At 40.0% G+C, this 17695-nt stretch overlaps 2 protein-coding genes across 4 annotated transcripts in view; one reads left to right on the forward strand and one right to left on the reverse strand.

The window, feature by feature from the left end:
* Positions 1-7473: 7473 nt before the first annotated feature.
* pfn2b (profilin 2b) lies at positions 7474-14616 on the forward strand. 2 transcript variants are annotated; one of them, XM_079350314.1, is made up of 3 exons: positions 7474-7847; positions 10488-10680; positions 12954-13212. In XM_079350314.1, the coding sequence occupies exons 1-3, from the start codon at positions 7719-7721 to the stop codon at positions 13049-13051; spliced, it is 420 nt and encodes a 139-aa protein (XP_079206440.1). In that variant the 5' UTR covers positions 7474-7718; the 3' UTR covers positions 13052-13212. The 2 variants fall into 2 exon arrangements, with proteins under 2 accessions (XP_079206440.1, XP_079206439.1); XM_079350313.1 differs by lacking the exon at positions 12954-13212 and adding an exon at positions 13272-14616 and having other exon boundaries at positions 7477-7847.
* Positions 14617-14972: 356 nt separating this feature from the next.
* The window catches only part of rnf13 (ring finger protein 13), a 40408-nt gene continuing 37685 nt past the window's right edge, over positions 14973-17695 (reverse strand). For both annotated transcript variants that reach the window (XM_079350312.1, XM_079350311.1), the window contains exon 10: positions 14973-17367. In XM_079350312.1, coding sequence (XP_079206438.1) covers positions 16991-17367 — 377 coding nt within the window. In that variant the 3' untranslated portion in view covers positions 14973-16990. The remainder of the gene's footprint in view (positions 17368-17695) is intronic.

A 17695-nucleotide genomic window follows, 5' to 3' on the forward strand; every position in this document is an offset into this window, starting at 1 on the left:
AGATTGTAGGATACATAATCTGATGGTAAAGGTTTACAATTCCACAATGGTACAACACACATGCATAGACACATGCAGTGGTATATCCCATATATTGTATTTTGACTTGCAAAAGGACAGAGGCTCTTTAAGAAAACTTTCTGTGTGGCTGTGAGGTGTGTTTAACTATAGCTGTTTAATATATGACCTGCAAACACGTGTCCTTATCAGTGGGAGTGTTGGTCAAAGGACAATCCAGATGTTGACTCACTCATTTTGAATGGTGTTCATATCTGAAGGGGGGGGGGGGGGGGGGGGAATAACCACAGTGCCAGGTTACATTGGGTTGTCACAAGCCCTCACATTCAGAGTCATGAACACCTGACTAGAGGCATGTGGACATATGTTTACTGCTGGGGTAATCAAATGAGCAGGAACATAAGCAAAACAAACATGCTGCAGTGGTAGCCCCTTCGTTTATGTTTCCAGGATTTTTTTTGCCATAAACAAACCTGTTTTCTTCTACCTCTTCAAGAAACCCACTTCTTCATTTCATTGACTGAATCAAGTAGTTAACTTCTCCATATCACATAATAAATTGGATGTCATATCAACATTTAAGGTCCCAAAGTAAGAAAAAACATTAAGTGGTGCCACCAATCAGCATTAGTAATTTAAAATAAATGGTAACAGTGAAACATTGTATCCTCTTTGTCAAGCAAGACCAGGATTAAAACAGTGCCAGTTGTAGTGTAAAAAAAACAGACTGGTAATAAAGTCCTAAAAACATTAGGAACAGACACACTCCAGCTTGGAGAAGGCAGCTTTATTTATAAGTTACATGGGATTTTAACAGGAACCTCTAATTTTTCAAGAGGTCTAGATACTTACTTGTGTTTCTCAGATTATTTCAAGGTTTTGGTTCTGATGGATAAATAGGAGAATCTCAATGTCAATCTCATGATGATTGGCAGCGCTTGGATTCATAAAGCAGACAATGATGAGGACAAGAACCAGATTTGGTTATCACAACTTATAATATCATCTGTTTTCCAGTGACCCATGGACTAGAGTTTCAGATCTAAGGAAAACAATGCATAACAGCTCCATTAAGCAGCTTAATTTTTCTGCCAACAAAAAGTTTGGAATAATTTGTTAGATGCAAAAAAATATTTTGTTTGTTATGAAGACCATTTTATACAAAGGTTTGGTGAGCATCAAGCAACATTTCTGAAAGGCAGTTCAAACTTTACTTTTTCATCATAGCAAATGAAATAAAGGGACTTTTGGTTCTTCAACACTAAAAAAAGACAACACAACAGTGCTCCAACTGAAGATGGACCATGTAAGCTTTTAACTTTAGCTTTTGTTAAGTATCAGGGAAAGAATTTTTTTTTCCGGGAACAAATCATATGGGCTACAAAGGTGTCTGGCTCAAGTAGATGGTCAGGACAAAAGAGAGCATCACCAAAGCTGTACAGACCAAAAGGATTATGGTTCATCAGCCATAGGTTAATGATGTATAGAAAACTAACATTTAGTGTCATCAGAGGGATTTTGAGACCTGATCTCACACTTTTCAGGCAGATTTAATTCTTTCATTTTTGTGGTTATATTCACATCATGCTTTCTTCTTTAATCATCTGTACATAAAACAAAGTAAAAACATCACCATGTTTCCCACCAACTCAGTTTTAATACTTAGAAAAACACAGGTAAAACAAATGTCAAAAAGTAGACACAGTAACTGAAAGACAGACTTGAAGTAAAGCAGTGAAACTGATAAGAACGTGAAAATGTCCTTTCAGAGTAAGACTTCATTTCATCCTTCTCTATGAATCGTCACTATTCATCTATGCAGAACAGTGGGGCTTTATATCCAGTCTGTACATTATCATACCAAGCTAAGGAGGACTGTTGCCCAGCAAAGCAGCGACTCTGTCCTTCCTGACAGAAGGGAGTATTTTACCAAATACAGGTGGATATTTTCAAGTGCTTTTTAGACTTCATTTTCATTCAGGCAAATAAAATCAGAGGACCGTAGTACTTTTTTTAATGTTGTAACTGACCCTAAAGAAAAACACCACACGGTTACTCAATGATTCATATTCCTTAAGCTTTTTTATATATATAAAGAGTGTTGGAGAAAATGGAGGTTTAAAAACCAAAAGGATGAACAGGAAACAGCAAGGCAAGGCAAGGTTTTATTAAAGGGCAGCTTAGCCACACAGGAAGTGCTTTCACTCCACATTCCTGGGCACAAATGCTTGATTTGGAGCATTAGTTTATTTGCTTTCTTAAAAGGGCAATCTCAGCATTAGAAAAAAAAAAAGTATGTATATGTGATGCGTATTTTAAAAATTCATTGTTCTACAGGTTTTTGGATAAAGGGTTAGAGTCAACAAAGGAGTCCACTGTCCTCTTTTACTTGTGGTTTGAGTTTTTCTCCCTCTGTCCACTGCGGGTGTGGCTTCTGGTCGCATCATCGCTATTCAAATCCATACAAACTCTTAGCATGCAGCAAGTTTGACGTAATGGCACCTTGCGTGTGTGTATGTAGGTGTGTGACGGTGACTATGCATCTTGTGGATTTGCACGCCCGATTTAAACGTGCGTATTTATACAGAACATGTGCGCATGTGCTTTTCAGGCTAATTTTGTTAGTGACATCCACATGTTGCAGTCATAGTCAATGGTGGTGTTGATCCATCTCACAGATGGGGAGATGTGTGTGTGTGCATGGGGCGGGGTCTCTGAGATGACTGCCTCTTTGTATGTCCTACTGTGTCTAACACATGAAGACTGACACTGCTGGCAGATGGACCATCTTTGATGCTGCATTCTGACCCTTTCTCGGGGGCAAAGGTTGCTTAACCCAGGTTTAATTATTGGCCATATTAAAACATTTAATTCTGAATTTCCACTCATGATAGTAAGCGTGAATGTTTTTTGATTTTTTTTAATGTTCAAAGACAGGAACATTTTAAATCTGAAGGCAAATCTGGCCAAAAAATGAACTATGGCCAGACAGAAGCTAACTTTAGCATTCAGCCACAAACAGAGCTAATTCAACTTTTTTCCAGGAAGTTGTTGAACGATATGATTAATGTTTTTAAGTGTTTCAGAATTCTGTAGCAAACATGTAAAGCTAAGAATTTTCTATGATTACAGTAATGCAAGGAATTAACTTTCTCGCTAACATAATGTTACCTAGGATGTGGTTGAACGATTGCATTAGCTGTTATAGCTGTATCAAATGGGAAATTGAATGTGGTGTTTAACCTTGATTTAAGGCACAGGGTCGCTCATTTTGTTATTAATATTTATTTTCTCATCAATTAGCCTTGGAAATAGCAACATAGGTGTTGCAGGTGCGAGACGGGATAACTGTGAGAAGGCATGAAACTGCCAGAGGAATAGCGCTGTGCGTGTGTGTGTGTGTGTGTGTGTGTGTGTGTTTGTGAGTGAGTGCATGTCTGATTGCGTGTATGTGGAGACTTAAAAATTTTCAGACTTTTTCCTCCTGTGTTGAATTTCAATCTGAAAAATGGCTAGTGATAGCAATTGTCAGATATTTGAACATATAGGACTTGGATTACTATCGTAAGTAATAGAGCAGGACATTGATGGAAATGACTGCTGTAACTGGTGAACAAACAGAACAAGGGTATTTTTTCAACTCTGCCAAGACGTTTAGTAAATGCATTCTTGAAGTTACACTGATCATGAGACTGTGAACTAAAAAAACCCATTAGCAAGTATAGCAAGTAAACACTAAGTATCATTAAAACAGTGAAGATGTGTGCTTCCTCCTTGACCCCTCAAATTCTTTGTTATGATTGATAGGCCAAAGAACTGATGAGCAGAGAGAGGAGACATTTTCTAAGAAAGGACCAGCACCATTGCTCTATCTTCTATGCCTGCCAATCAATATTTAATGGGCTGAGACTGAGCTGCTCCAGGAAGGAGTTACAAGAACAGCTTGCTTACTTTTTAATATTTTTGCCAGGTTTAAACATTTACCCCCCTGAATGAACTTTTTTCTATTTAAAGTAAAAGGGATTGCTCTTTTGGAGATTGACAGCAATTTATTCTCAGGTCTTCTTAAGTTATACAGATTTTTTCACACTAGTTACAAATTAGTTGTTAAATCATTGTGTAAAAAAAAATAAATTTATCAATATGTCCCATTAAGAATACACCAACGCATCAACCTTTAAGTGTATGCAACTGTACGAGTTAAAAATAATTCTATAATTTTACTGCTATGCAAGAAAAAGAGTGAATAAGGGCCATGAATTAATAATATTGTCCAAATGGTAAAATAAAAAGAAAAGAAAAAAAGCCTGTTTTGTATTCAAGGTGCAAGAAAAAAAGCAGAGCCCTCTGCAGAGTTGAAGTACTTCAAACTGATAACCTTTAACTCTTTTGGGCTGCTGAAGGTCTTACAGGTTGGTAATATTGATGATAAGAGGTTATCTTACTAGATTTTAAGGACTGCTCAAGGAGATTTATATGTTGACTCTGAAATGGCTTAGAATGACAAATGGATATGGTGATAGTAATAGGAATATTGTTGCACTTATCCTTGCAAAATAAGATGTTTCACTTACGATTTAGCTCAGTAGTCTTCATCGTAATTACTCTGGAAATGAAGCTTGTGAAGTAGGATAACAAGAAGCCTATGTAATGCTTTGTTACATTGGGTCACATGCTTTAAAGACAGAACACTGACCGCTAGGCTTTGTGCTTTTTAAGAATGATTTGCTTGCTGAGGCAAAAAAAGAACATGTGTTTCAAGGCGACACGCACTTTAAGTTGTATATCAGTTGTCAACACACGGTTTATACATCTGAGTGCTGAGCAGACAGTGTGAGGAGTCAGGATGTGCGTTAACCTAATCTTCTTTAATGCTTAAAACCATTTAAGAGTGCCAGGATTCTATGAAATGAAATGCATAACTTCTCGCATGCATGGAGGAACATGGACACAATGTGCTTGCAGAAAAGACAAAATAAGACAATAGCCAATATACCTCTCTCTTTGTTATGTTGTCTGTTGGGATGACACCCTGCAAAGCGTATTGTCTACTCTGAAGAAAACAAGTTGTGTCTTTTCTAACTCTCTGTGACAAAGGCATCCTGGTTTGGCTGTGAGTGTCACTTTATTTTGACAGAGCAGAAGTGCAAAACAGAGGTGGCCATGGAAACTGCCATCCAATGAGAGCATAGGAAATGGGTGGGATTGGTTCATTGACAAATGTTCCAGAGCCACTCGCTTACTTCTGGCTGGTCAATTAATAACTTTTTATCGCTTACTCTTTAACAGGGAGGGAGAAAGAGAAGAAATTCACTGGAAGTTTCTGGACTAAAGAGCGTGTAGGTCATGAAAAAAAGACATACAATATTGCAGGAGTAGCACTACAATCAGAGCCCAGCAGAGTTAAGAGAAGCCCTCGCATTTGTTGTTAAGCTTCTCTCATATTATTTTAAGTTGTCTAGGTGTAAATAATTCCCCCGGTGTCAATATGTTTGATTTTTTGTCAAATCCAAAGTCTTCACATTGGTTAAAGGCACATTCCAAGTCTTTGAAATACTTCACTTTTATTTTCGAGCATCTCTCAGTAAAGCTTTGACTACGTGTTTTTCATATGTCATGTAAGTCAAGTTCACCTGAGAAGTGATTAAGGCCTCCTTTCATTTAATGACTGCAGCACATTTTCCACTGGACAAAATTCCTAACCAGTACATGCTCTTGAACACCTTCTCAAAAGAAATAGGTCATAGATGTAAAGTGTGTTGTGATATTAGTGTGAAGAAAGGAACGTGCATGGAGAGAAAGAACCCAAAAGAAGAAAAAAAATCCTTCATTTAAAATGTTAAAATTGCTAAACATATTCACATGTAAAAAAAACAACTATTAAACATATGTTTCATTGAAGTCTGTCTTTGTAATCTGCTCATTTGAAATTGAGTAGTAACTGGTGAAGACAGAGGAAGCATGGTAAGATTATAGAAAGACACATGGCAATACATATTGATGTTTTTAATGAAAACACACATAAAATATACATGTACTATGTGGTTACCTGAGCTGACCTGAAGTCACTGGTTTGACTCCAACAGATCAACGCATTTAATCAAGGGGTTCACCAGCAAATCTCTCCTCTTCTAAAAGCCCAAAAATCCATTTCTGAAAGTTGTGATGATAATTCTTTCAAACTATGTCCATCTGATAGGTTAGGGGCAATTAAAACAGTTACATTAAAATTTGCAAAATAAAGATACTCCACAATGATGTAGTCATTAACAAAAATCTATTGGACATATGGCTAACATAAAATTCCAGACATTTTTTTTTTTTAATTTGCATTTAAAAGTATTTAACTTATCTTTTGTACTGGCCTGACCGGTCAACAGGACTCGACTCGATCTCTCCCCCCACTTTGACGGACTGTGCTCATCAAATGTCTTTCGTTTTTACAGACATGTTACAGACACACTCACAGGAGACATGCATGTGCCTGCCTGCTTCAAGGCCTCCACCATCTTTTGCCCTACTGAAAAAAACAAGAACCACAGGGCTTTATGACTACAGATCCCATCATCCTTTCCTCTGTCTTAATGAAGATTACAGACCATCCTCTGCTACGGGACAAGCTCTCCCAGCTTAATTTGCCTGACTCCACCTATTGGTGAATCACAGACTTCTTGTCTGACAGCAGGTAAGGATGGGGCCCATCAGCACTGGCTTCCCTCAAGGCTGTGTACTTTCCCTCTGCTCTATTAACTACACACCTACAGCCATCAAGATTCACTTTTATTGGACTTATCTCTGGTGGGAATGAATCAGCCTACAGGTGGGATGGTCTTTGGTGACCTGGTGAGCTGAGAACAAGAGTTAACTCTGCGCACAATACAAAAAATGCCCCTACATGTTTCATATTGTACATGGTCCCTTTAAAAATAAGGGTTTAGTTTAGGGTTAAGTTTAAATTTCAATGCCCCCACCCTCTCCCATCCCCCATATGACACAGATTTTATCCAGCCCTAGGCAGAAAACTTTACATTAATGTTCAAGCTAAATAAGATTTTACTCAGCATTAACACTGTATTTAAGTATTCACACCTCACACTGCATAATTGCGTAATTATATACTTTAAGACAATTCCCCCTAACTTCAATCATTCACTGCCTGTACAACTGTTCAGCACATGCATTGCACACTTGATGTTTATATTTTATTTACTCTATAATATGTAACATTGTTTTTGTTTATGCACCAAACAAAAAGTAAAATGTGTAACATACTTGACAATAAAAAAACACTAATCTGACACTTTTAAATGCCGTGATCAATCGAGTAAGTAATACATGACTATTTCAAAGCCCTCATCTTTTGGTCTTAACTCATGAGGTGGAGAAAAAGTAGGCTGTGCTGATTTTTTGCCATGATGTATTCATCCGCTGTGCAGTATAATTTCCTATGAGGCAGCGGGGGCAAACAACTACCTCGGCGGAGTAATACAGTAAGGACTACACCCAAGCGCCTGTCCGATAGCAGCGGCTTCTCTTAGACCAGAAGAAATCCGGGACGTGACGGAGCCGGGGGGTTCTGCTTGCTGGAGGCCCGTAAAAAACCACCGCTGATCACAGCTTCCTTACACTTTATCCGTCGCTCGAGAGACGTTTGTGACCTTTACTTGACTCATATTTTTCATCTTGTAACTAATTTCAAAATGTCCTGGCAAAGCTACGTGGACAACCTGATGAATGATGGCAGCTGCCAGGACGCGGCCATTGTTGGGTACCTTGACGCCAAATACGTCTGGTCATCGTTTAGCGGCGGTACCTTTGCCAACATCACGGTTAGTACGCTTTATTTGTCATTATGTATGAAAAAAGACAGAAAATGTAGAGTAACATCGCTCGTGTGTTGGTCTGCAGAGATGGGCCTCGTTGAATGAGGATAAGGCGAGTAGCGGGTCGTACACATGGTATCCGGTGGTCCCACACAACCTGCCCACCGCCTTTTGTTCATTTTATTACCGTTCCGATGCATTTAAATGCGCGAGTCTAACACTATTCTGCATTAATTTACGTCTAGAAATGACAACAAAGTCAGACCTGAGACATTTTTGCAAAGCTAACGGTCCCATTACCGTGAACCGTTAGCGAGGGAGCTAGCGGTAACTAGCTTGTCGTTACACACCGGCAGAGCAGCAAAGCATGTCCACTTTCACTTTTACAATTTTCTAACGCACATCTGATAAAACGACTTTTTTTATATGGGCAATATATATGGGCAGACAGAAGTGTCTTCACGCTGCACAGCCAATCAGTGTGATGTTAACGCTGATTAGCAGACTGTAGCTCGCGGCTAGCTAAAATCAGGCCGGTCATCCCCATTTGAAAAGCATTATGAGCTAACGCTAACAGCGTAAATGTTAGCGGTACTGAAGCACGCAGTGGACCTGCTTCTGTCGGGGTTTTTTTTATACCTTACTCTGCTTCTGTGAATCCCTCTGCCGCTACCGCCCCTTATTTTCCAATATGGCGGATACCCTCCCAATTTCTTATTCATTTGGTTCAAACCAGGAGACGTCTCTGTTTTTTTTTTTTTTTGTAATCGGGGCTCTCTTTTGTGAGATTTTCATACTTTAATCATGACATAAATATACTAGCGGATTAAAGCAGTAAATCTACATTGACAAAACAGTCGTCTTTGGCGCTTTCTTGAGCCTCCATTTTGTCTGTTAAATAGATTATCAGTCAATAATTAGATTTATTTTTTCATTTAAGTGAACTCTCTATAAGTCATGCTGTATGTATCGTCTTTGTGTTGAGGCTGTGGGCTTTAAAATGATCATCTTTGTTACAAACAGATGAACCATTAACCACCGGCATGTCTTATTTTGGGAGTGTCCTCTCATTGTTTTTCTCCGGAGATGAGAATAGGATAGATATCCATAATAATGATTTTTCTTTTTTTTATGCCGCATATAAAATCATTCAAGCTAAACGCGTCCTGCATTCTGTTACTTCTAGACCTGATGGTTTATATTTAGAGAAAGTGTCGATGTAGAGCTCAGATAGGCTGGACACTGAGCCACCTTTCATGTGGTTATAATAAAAATAACTTTTTTTGCCCGAGATGGGAATATGATTTTCCAGTTCGCCGGCCTCAGCATGTAGCTAGCAGCTATGCTAACGTGATCGGAGCCTGAGTTTACATTTTTTTCTGCCCTGGTCGGTTTCATCATGTGTGCCGTGACTGTGCAGATCTGGAGACCAGGGCGACGCCTTTTGTCTCAGAGAAAGCAGCTTTGATAAATCAAACTGCAGTGCGGTTTCATTTGTTTCCTTAAATCACCCGAACTTAAAAAAGTAGATTATAAGCAGCCGTCAGGCCTTGTTGCAGGTTTCCCAGTTTAATGTTTTTGTGGCTTTAGGAGGCCTCTGAGAGTCCCTCCCGTTTATAATTTAATATCCACCATGAACCTTTTCTCCTTTTACATCTTTATTTGACACCCGCTTACAATCTACTGTCCTGGGAAGAAAAAAGTAAATGAAAGTGTTAAACCTTTGTAGAAAACCCATGCTCGTACTCTGCTTGGTAACAATCAGCTCTTGTGTTTTGAGTCAGAATTGAATGATAATAAATTAAAAATGAATGAGAAACAGCCCCATCTGAACACATCTAGCATTATTTAATTCCAGCAGTCTGTCTATTTTAGTGAATAAAAAGGCTCATTTATCAGACTAGAAGTTAGTTTTACATTTCAATCGGAATGTACTTATCAGAGGTCTGAAAACTCGGGCCTTTATTAAATATGCAACTTATTTATAACCTTTCCTATTCTCTATTTAGCTAACTGAAATTAGTCGGTTCCCTTTTTTTCTGATTCATATCTAATGTTTTACTTTTTTCAGATGAGACTGGTTGGCTTTTTTCTGATTATAAGTTTTTATTTTATTTTTTACATTTTTGACGTTCATGCTGCACCCAGTAATGAAGTTAGTTCACCAAGATCACATTGCTGCATGTATGAAGATGAAAATATCTAGATGTCAGGCCTCATGTGGACTTATTATCTAAGGTTGAGATAACTGGACCTGCAAACGGTATCCCTCAATGTATAGGCTGTCGGAGGCGTCACTTCACTCAACATCTGTCCAATAAATACAATGACATGCATTCTTCAAACATATTACATGAGCATACGTTCTCAACAGCACAAGATGTCTTGACGTCATATTTAAGAATTTGTCATAGTACACAGTTCCGGTCTTTACACCAACAATTAACTCATTAGTTTTACTAATGATTGCCTGTAGCTGAAAATAAGATTTCTGTGGCACACTGGTTGTCTAAAGAAGCTCACCAGCAACAGACTTTAAAGGAATACATTAGTATTTTGTTGTACAGCAGTGATTGATGTTTTGCATTAAGACAACTGACAGAGATGTGATTGTACCTGACCTTTACATTTTGTGTTCCCCTCTAGCCTGAAGAAATCGACGTGCTAGTAGGAAAGGACCGAGAGGCATTCTTTACCACTGGGATGACCTTAGGCAATAAGAAGTGCTCCGTAATCAGAGACAGCCTCCATGTTGACGGCGACTGGACAATGGACATCCGGACAAAGAGTCAAGGTGGAGAGCCAACCTACAACGTTTCTGTAGGCAGAGCTGGCAAAGGTAAGGCCGGTGTTCGGTGTTGTTGTTGTAGTACACATTTTAGTCGTGTTAAAAGTGACATAGGAGTCTGCTTTAATGTAGTTCTGTTAGTGTAGCAACATGTATAACTCAAGTGTTGTCCATGCATGTGGGATACATCTTGAATTCACCTTTCCTCAATATATGACTCCTTTAGAAATCAGTGAACCTTCTGCATGTTAATAATAAGTGTCCATTGATTACATTTCATCCAAAGTTCTGACTGTTAATATCAAGAGGCCATTCAATGATGACCCTGTTTCCATGATGAGATGTATATCATAAGAAAGTTTAGGTGTCAGTACACATCCAACAAAGTTCCCTTCTGTGGTATACTTTTTTTAGCGTCATTATGATAAAACTTGTGAAATATAATGAACTAATATTCTTAATTTCTGTAAAAACTACAAATGTTTAATAAGGTAATAAAAAGAGTTTTGGCTTCTGTTCAGGCCGTGGTGGTGAGTCAAGCCAAATTGAGCTTTTTATGTGGAGCTGTAATTGCTTAAAGCCAGAACAACAGAGTGTGGCCTTTGTTTTCTGCTCTGTCGAGGTCAAACACTCGCAGATCTTGACCTTTATTAAAAGAACATTTAGTTAACATGATGGGAAGTGGGGGAAAAAACCCATAAATTACTATTTCATGTTTATAAGAGGCTGAGGCACACAATGTGTGGTTACCTTTAAAATGGTTTGAATACTCTGACTTTAAGGCTTTGCTTTCTTAGAGTAAAACTGCTCATTGCGCTGGTAATGACGGTTCTATTTTGTATCCAACAAGAAGGTTCCAGTTTAGGCATTTTAAGGTTAAAAAACTGCATTATGTACTACGCCTGAGAGTTGTGCCAGTTTTCATGTTGCCTGCGTGGGCCCCAATGCCCCGTCCTCCAGACTATTCCCAGACACTGTTCAGATGTTGAGGTGAGACTAACTGGTTCCTTCTCTCCACATACTGGCCTCTGTCTCTCTCTCTGTCTGTCCCCCTCTCTCTCTCTCTTTCTGTCCTTCTCTCGCTCTCTCTCTCTCATTGGACAAGGACTCCCTGAAATGCATGCATCTTTATTTCCTTGTTCCTGGTTCACTCACACACTGCCCTCTAAAGTTTGGATGTGTTCCCCTGCTCACATGCTTTCACTGTGTTTATAATAATAATAACAGTCTTATTCAGGCAGGTCAGGGCATTTACATGTATTGAGGAGAGGTACCACAAGCATGCTACTGTCTCTGCATGTGTGCACTTATTAGTGATGGTGGTTAGTCTTCACTAGAAGCTTCACTTTCCTATTCTGTGCTGCTGGCATGGTGTACATTGATTTACAGATGAGACAATGAGGGATACCATCTACAAAGTTGTGTGCAGTGAAGTTGGTTTGTGGTGTAGACGAGGAGATGAACACTGCTGTCGTCCTGCACCACCAGCCCCTTGGGTTGGTCAGATATTCAAAATCCAACAAGGCAAGAAGCTGATTGAGTGAAACTACATTTTCCCCATTGTACCAAATACACTCGATTTTGATATTCAGTCTTTACACACAATGAGGCGAGAGTTCACACATGGCATAGAATGATGATCAGTATTGTGGCTCTTAGTAAAGCATTCTGGGTTTTTTTCAGATGACTAACAGACAGTCTGATGCCCAGTCCTAGAGCCAATCTATTGACTCTACATTCACAAAGTGGTGCGCTCCACACACAGCAAGCTGGATTGAGAATGCTTCAAAATAATTGGACAATAAACCAACCACCAGTCTCTTCAAAATGTGTGCGCAGTGCAACTCGGTTCGTCTCTGATCTGGTCAAGTTGTCACTTAGTCTGCCTCCTGTCTCATGGTAATACTTCCTATGAGGGCCGATCACACTGACATCGTACACGAGCTCCTCTTTCTGTCGTTCTTTGTGGAAGTCTGAAGAAATGAAAGTAGGCGTTGTAAATAGTAGTAGCTCTGGTCTCTGCCTGATTAATCAGTAAACGGCTTTGCATGCCTCCTTTACATGTATCTTCCTGCAGTACTCACGCTCTGTCTTCTCAGTGTAACGTCTATTGTCTCGTTTGACCACCAGCAGCACTGATGAGAAAATGAACGTTGAGACCAAGCTGTCTGACCGAAGCGCCGCTTTGTTTTCGTGTCTGTGTCGTCCTCTGTCGTCTCGTCTGCACGCTGCTTTCTTTTTTTCTTTTTTGGCTCTTCTCTTTTCACTGGTGTGTGATCTCTGTACCTTCTCTAAATGTTCCTTATCTGTCTCTTTTCTTTCAGTTTTGGTCTTGGTAATGGGCAAAGAAGGGGTCCATGGAGGCGGATTGAATAAGAAGGCATACTCGATGGCAAAATACTTGAGGGATTCAGGGTTTTAGTTTAGTTTTGATGTAGCTTATGTGGTGTAGTTGAGGGAGAGAGGAAAAAAAACACGGAAAATATATTTAAAAAAAGCCACAAAATGTTAAAAAAAAAAAACTAACAAAAAAATATCTTAACTGTCGAGTCAATGTTTCCTGCCCAACAGCCCCGATAAAAACTCCAGTCCTGCTGTCATCATGTCTGTTCATTTATTTTTTTTCCTTTTGTGTACTCCAGCATTGGTTGTTGTCATGGGGAAGGAAGGTGTCCATGGAGGGTCGCTCAACAATAAAGCATTTCAGATGGCTGATTACCTGAGGAAGTCCGGATACTAAAGCAGCCTGTTCCCAGCCACCTAGCAGCTCACCCTTACCACCCTGTTGCATTTCACACTACTTCAAGTTCTTGTTGGTAGTTAATTTGTTTTCGTGTTTTTTTTCTTCTTCTGCCTTTTCTCCTTCCTTTTTGTTTATTACCCCCCCCACCCCCCTTCAGCACACCTACGCTGTGTACTTGTTCCCCTCTCAAGCACTATAAGTTGATCCATAGCAAAGATGAACATGTTGCTAACAGGGTGTCATGACAGATCTGTTCGTCACCAAGACCAGCAAAAAACAAAAAAAAAAATCTGGCCAAACACTCGTATAAGGAAGGCGATGGTGTCGTTTCTGAAGTAGATATTTCTTTTTCTATCACGTCATAGTGCCCGTTGCCTAATTCCCCCCCAAACCCAATCATACACTCCCTCCCCTACGCCTTTGGAGCACTTGAGCTTTAGCCAAGCTCGTCATGTCTTCCTCTTTTAACCCCCCGCCCCCCCCCCCACCAGAAAAAAAAAATTCTTAGGGAGGGCAGACTGCGTGCATATCTAGATCACTGCCCCCCCCCTCCCCACAAATAAAGTTCACTTCCTTCCAGCTTCTTCTTTCCTCATCCTGTTTGCTCAAAGCAGACTACACTACGACCCTCACACACTCGTCTTCATCAAACAACCAGGCGTCACTCAACGGCTCCCCTCGCCCCCTCTTTCACATTCACGGCTCTGTCCTTCAAACAGTTTAGTTAAAGGGTTGGGAGGAGTGTCCGTGGGGGCACAGCTCAGTTAGTGACCATTAGAGAGCCACTGGTGTCATCAAGATGCTGTAAACCTCTCCCCTCGCCATCACACCTTCCCTGACTACATGAAGAAACCCCATGGACATTCCACAGTAACAATGGCTCAGGCACTTAATACTGTTTATGTTTGCCAGCTCCTGTAATATATATTTTCTTTTTTTTTTTTTTTTAAAGGCTGCCATTTTTGGACAGTAGAAATCCCAGCATATAACCATCTGGAATGTGTCCAGGTTTTGTTTTGTTCTTTTCTTTCTTTTGTATAGGACCAAGTGTAGTCGAAGCTCGGGTGTTTATACAACTGCTCTAAATCATGTGAAGGATGACTGCTAACTTTTTCTGACAAAAAGATGCTAACCAGGCAGTAACACTCACTATGGTTACAAAATATGAAGCTACAGGGGAGGTAAGGGTGGGAGTATATGAAGTAAATTCTCATTTGTTTCTTTTTTTTTTTTTTTTTTTTTTTTTTTTTCTTGTTTAGAAAACAAGCGACTGCATTTGTACAAACCCACCATGTGTTGACAACTACAAAACTGTGGAATAAATTGCCTTCTGCTCTATAGTCAGCTGAGCTCTGGGTTATCACACGGTCTGTCCATGCTCAGTACTGCTAACTGTAATGTCCACCTCCGAAAAACACTACCAAACGTAAAAATGACACTCAATGGGAGATGAGTATGGTTGGAACAAAGACAGCCTCTGGTTGTCTCGTCGAAAACTTAACTGCAGAACCTGTGTATCCTGTGCCATAATATAGAGAGATCTGTAGCTGTTGTAAGATGGATTTTACTCACTGTCCACTAAAAGTCATTTCATTGGCACTTATTTTTTATTTTATTTTTTTTTAGCTTCAGCTCCACTGTTTAGGCCTTGTGTATGTGTACTGAAAAAAATAACCTGTTTGCTGATTTATTTCCTTTTTTTTTTCCTCACTTTTTTTTCTTCTTACATCTGGGATACAGTCTCTTTAATGCATCTGATTTCATATGCATCAAACCAAGAAATGCCATACATTGATTTATCACCTTGTTTACAGACAGATCAAATAAATTTATTCCAACCAGATCAATGTTTGTTGTCTTTTGTTTTTTTCAAACTCCAGTCTTTCGCTTTTTTAAAGGGGTATTTTGAAATATTCAGGAAATGTTGCACAACAACTTTGTAACGCATACTTGTAAACGTGAAGATGGTTAGCTTAGCAATATATTGAAAATAGGGCTAGCTCGACTGTCCAAAGACAAACACCAGAAGTCTTGTACAGGTTTAGGCCTTGTATCAAAAAAAGTCTCCAGTTTCAAATGACATTAGGTTGGATATTTTACCAAAGGCAGGCAGTTCCTGTCATACTGGTGGCGATTTCTCCTCCCGAGACCTGATGCTGTTTGGTGCAAGTCATCCTCGAGGTGAACTGATAAATTAATCATGATTTGAGGTCACATGGCCCAGCCTGAAACTCGAATGTTTTCTCTCATTAATGTGCGGTGTATTGAATAGGAACATGTGCACTACACATAAAAAGATGAGTCTATCTCACGTTTATAGCAAATGCAAATTTTGAAAACGTGTACCCAGAAAGGAGGCCTTTTTATTAAACGAACAAGAGGAAATTATGAGGACCCTGTAAAAGTGACAGATATCCTGGCAGGTGAGTAGGGAGGTCAAACATGCACTCAAAGAAAAACGGTATTTGACACCAAAACATGGATTTCATCAGGTCTGCACACAAACTGGATTGCAGCCTGTGATTCCGTGCAGTGAGAACACCCTGCACATTACAATTAGAGTTGAATACAATGAAAGGGAAAATACTTTGGATGGAAGTATAAACATGACGGATGGCAATGTTCATCATTGACCATTCGAGTCTCCTCGTCGAGTGTAATCATTTATTGAAGTGAATTCAGAGTAGATACATGAGCAGGAAAACAAGACAAAATACATCAACTGAAAAAAAGGCGAGAGGTTTTATGGATAAAAATCAGTCAATGTGAAAAGATAATTAGACTGTTATTATTGAAACGAGATTAATTCAAGTTAAGTGTGTATTAGAAGGCCTGTCAAACTGTGAAGAGGTGATCTGGAGCAGCCAAATGAAGTTAACCACAGGCGGCGTGGACAGACGCCCCCACACTTTGAACCGGCGTCACAACATCGACCTGCCTCACAGAGAAGCACATTCTTCGCTTTGACTGCGTTTCGCTTCGGTTCGTCTTAACGTGATTGGTTTTCGTAACAGAAAAAACTGTGGCACAGAACAGACTGGAGCAACTAAAAGCTCCATCATACATCAGGCTAGAAATCAATTGGCAAAAAAGAAGAAGAAAAAAGAAAAACATCACTGTGGCTTTAAATGTTTCTATACTTGTAAGTTTACAAAAAGGATGCTGCATAGCGGTTCATGGTGTGTCAGTGAAGCTGTATGTACAATAATGACATGTCTCCTACCATCTGAAATGCAGATAACCAAAGAGATGTAACTTATTGTCATCTTACTTTTTTATATACACATTTATTGAACTTTGCGTGGAGTTGTATTTTCTGTTTATGACTAGTTACAGTATAACAGTCTACTGTACATCATCTGTGCCATCTAACGTGCCAAGCAGGGCAGCTCATGACCGTGTCATCAGCGATTTGTCCATAAACATTAAAAATAAAACTGGATGGTGGATATATAACTGCATCTTGTAAGGGGTAAGAGAAAGAAGAAATCAGATGATTAATCTGTTTGGTAATCCCAATAAAAGTCTCTGCAGCTGTGAGGTTTGCGAGGAGGGGGGGGTTGGTGCAGGGGAGGGGGGGGCGGGTTTTGTTGACCGATCAGGCCAATCAACAATCAGTCAAGCTCTGGGCAGGTCGTCCTCCTGGTCACGGCCTTCAGAGCACGGCTGCTGCATCTGCACCACCACGGTCTCCACGGTGACCTCTTCCTCGCTGTCGCTGCTGTCCAGCTCGTCGTCCTCGTACTCGGAGGACTCTTGCTCGGGGTCCGAGCGTGACGCCGCTGACATGGTGCCGAAGGAGTGAGCGCTGGTGGAGGCCAGCGAGCGCAGAAGAGGGGTGCTCTCCGAAACCTCCTCGTTCTCCTCGGGGCTGCTCTCGCCTTCCTCTGAATCCGAGTCAGAGTCCCCCTGGGAGGGGACCACTTTCTGCTTGCACACTGGACACGTCTTCTTAGTTTTGGTCAACCAGGGGTCCACACACTTGCTGTGGTAGGCTAGAAACAAAAAGAAAAAAACAACTAAAGATCATAAAAATACAGACCACATGTTGTTTGTACTTAAAAGACAAGCTAGGCCATCTATGACATTTTTAGTAATTTTCAAATCAATCTATTGACCATATTAATAAGTGGCGCGTTCCTTCACATTGACTAAAAACACCCTCCCAGCATTAACAGTTGATAAACTTTCCAAGCCAAAAGCTTTGGAATATGGGGCTTTAGCACAAAGAGTTGTCATCAGCTTGCCCGGGTCACTGCAACACTCAGGTCTTTGAGATAGCTGTGTCACGAGCCTGTCAACAGGTCAACGGGTCGCACGCAG

This window comes from Symphodus melops (assembly GCF_947650265.1).
Source record: "Symphodus melops genome assembly, chromosome: 8".
NCBI classification, from domain to species: domain Eukaryota; kingdom Metazoa; phylum Chordata; class Actinopteri; order Labriformes; family Labridae; genus Symphodus; species Symphodus melops.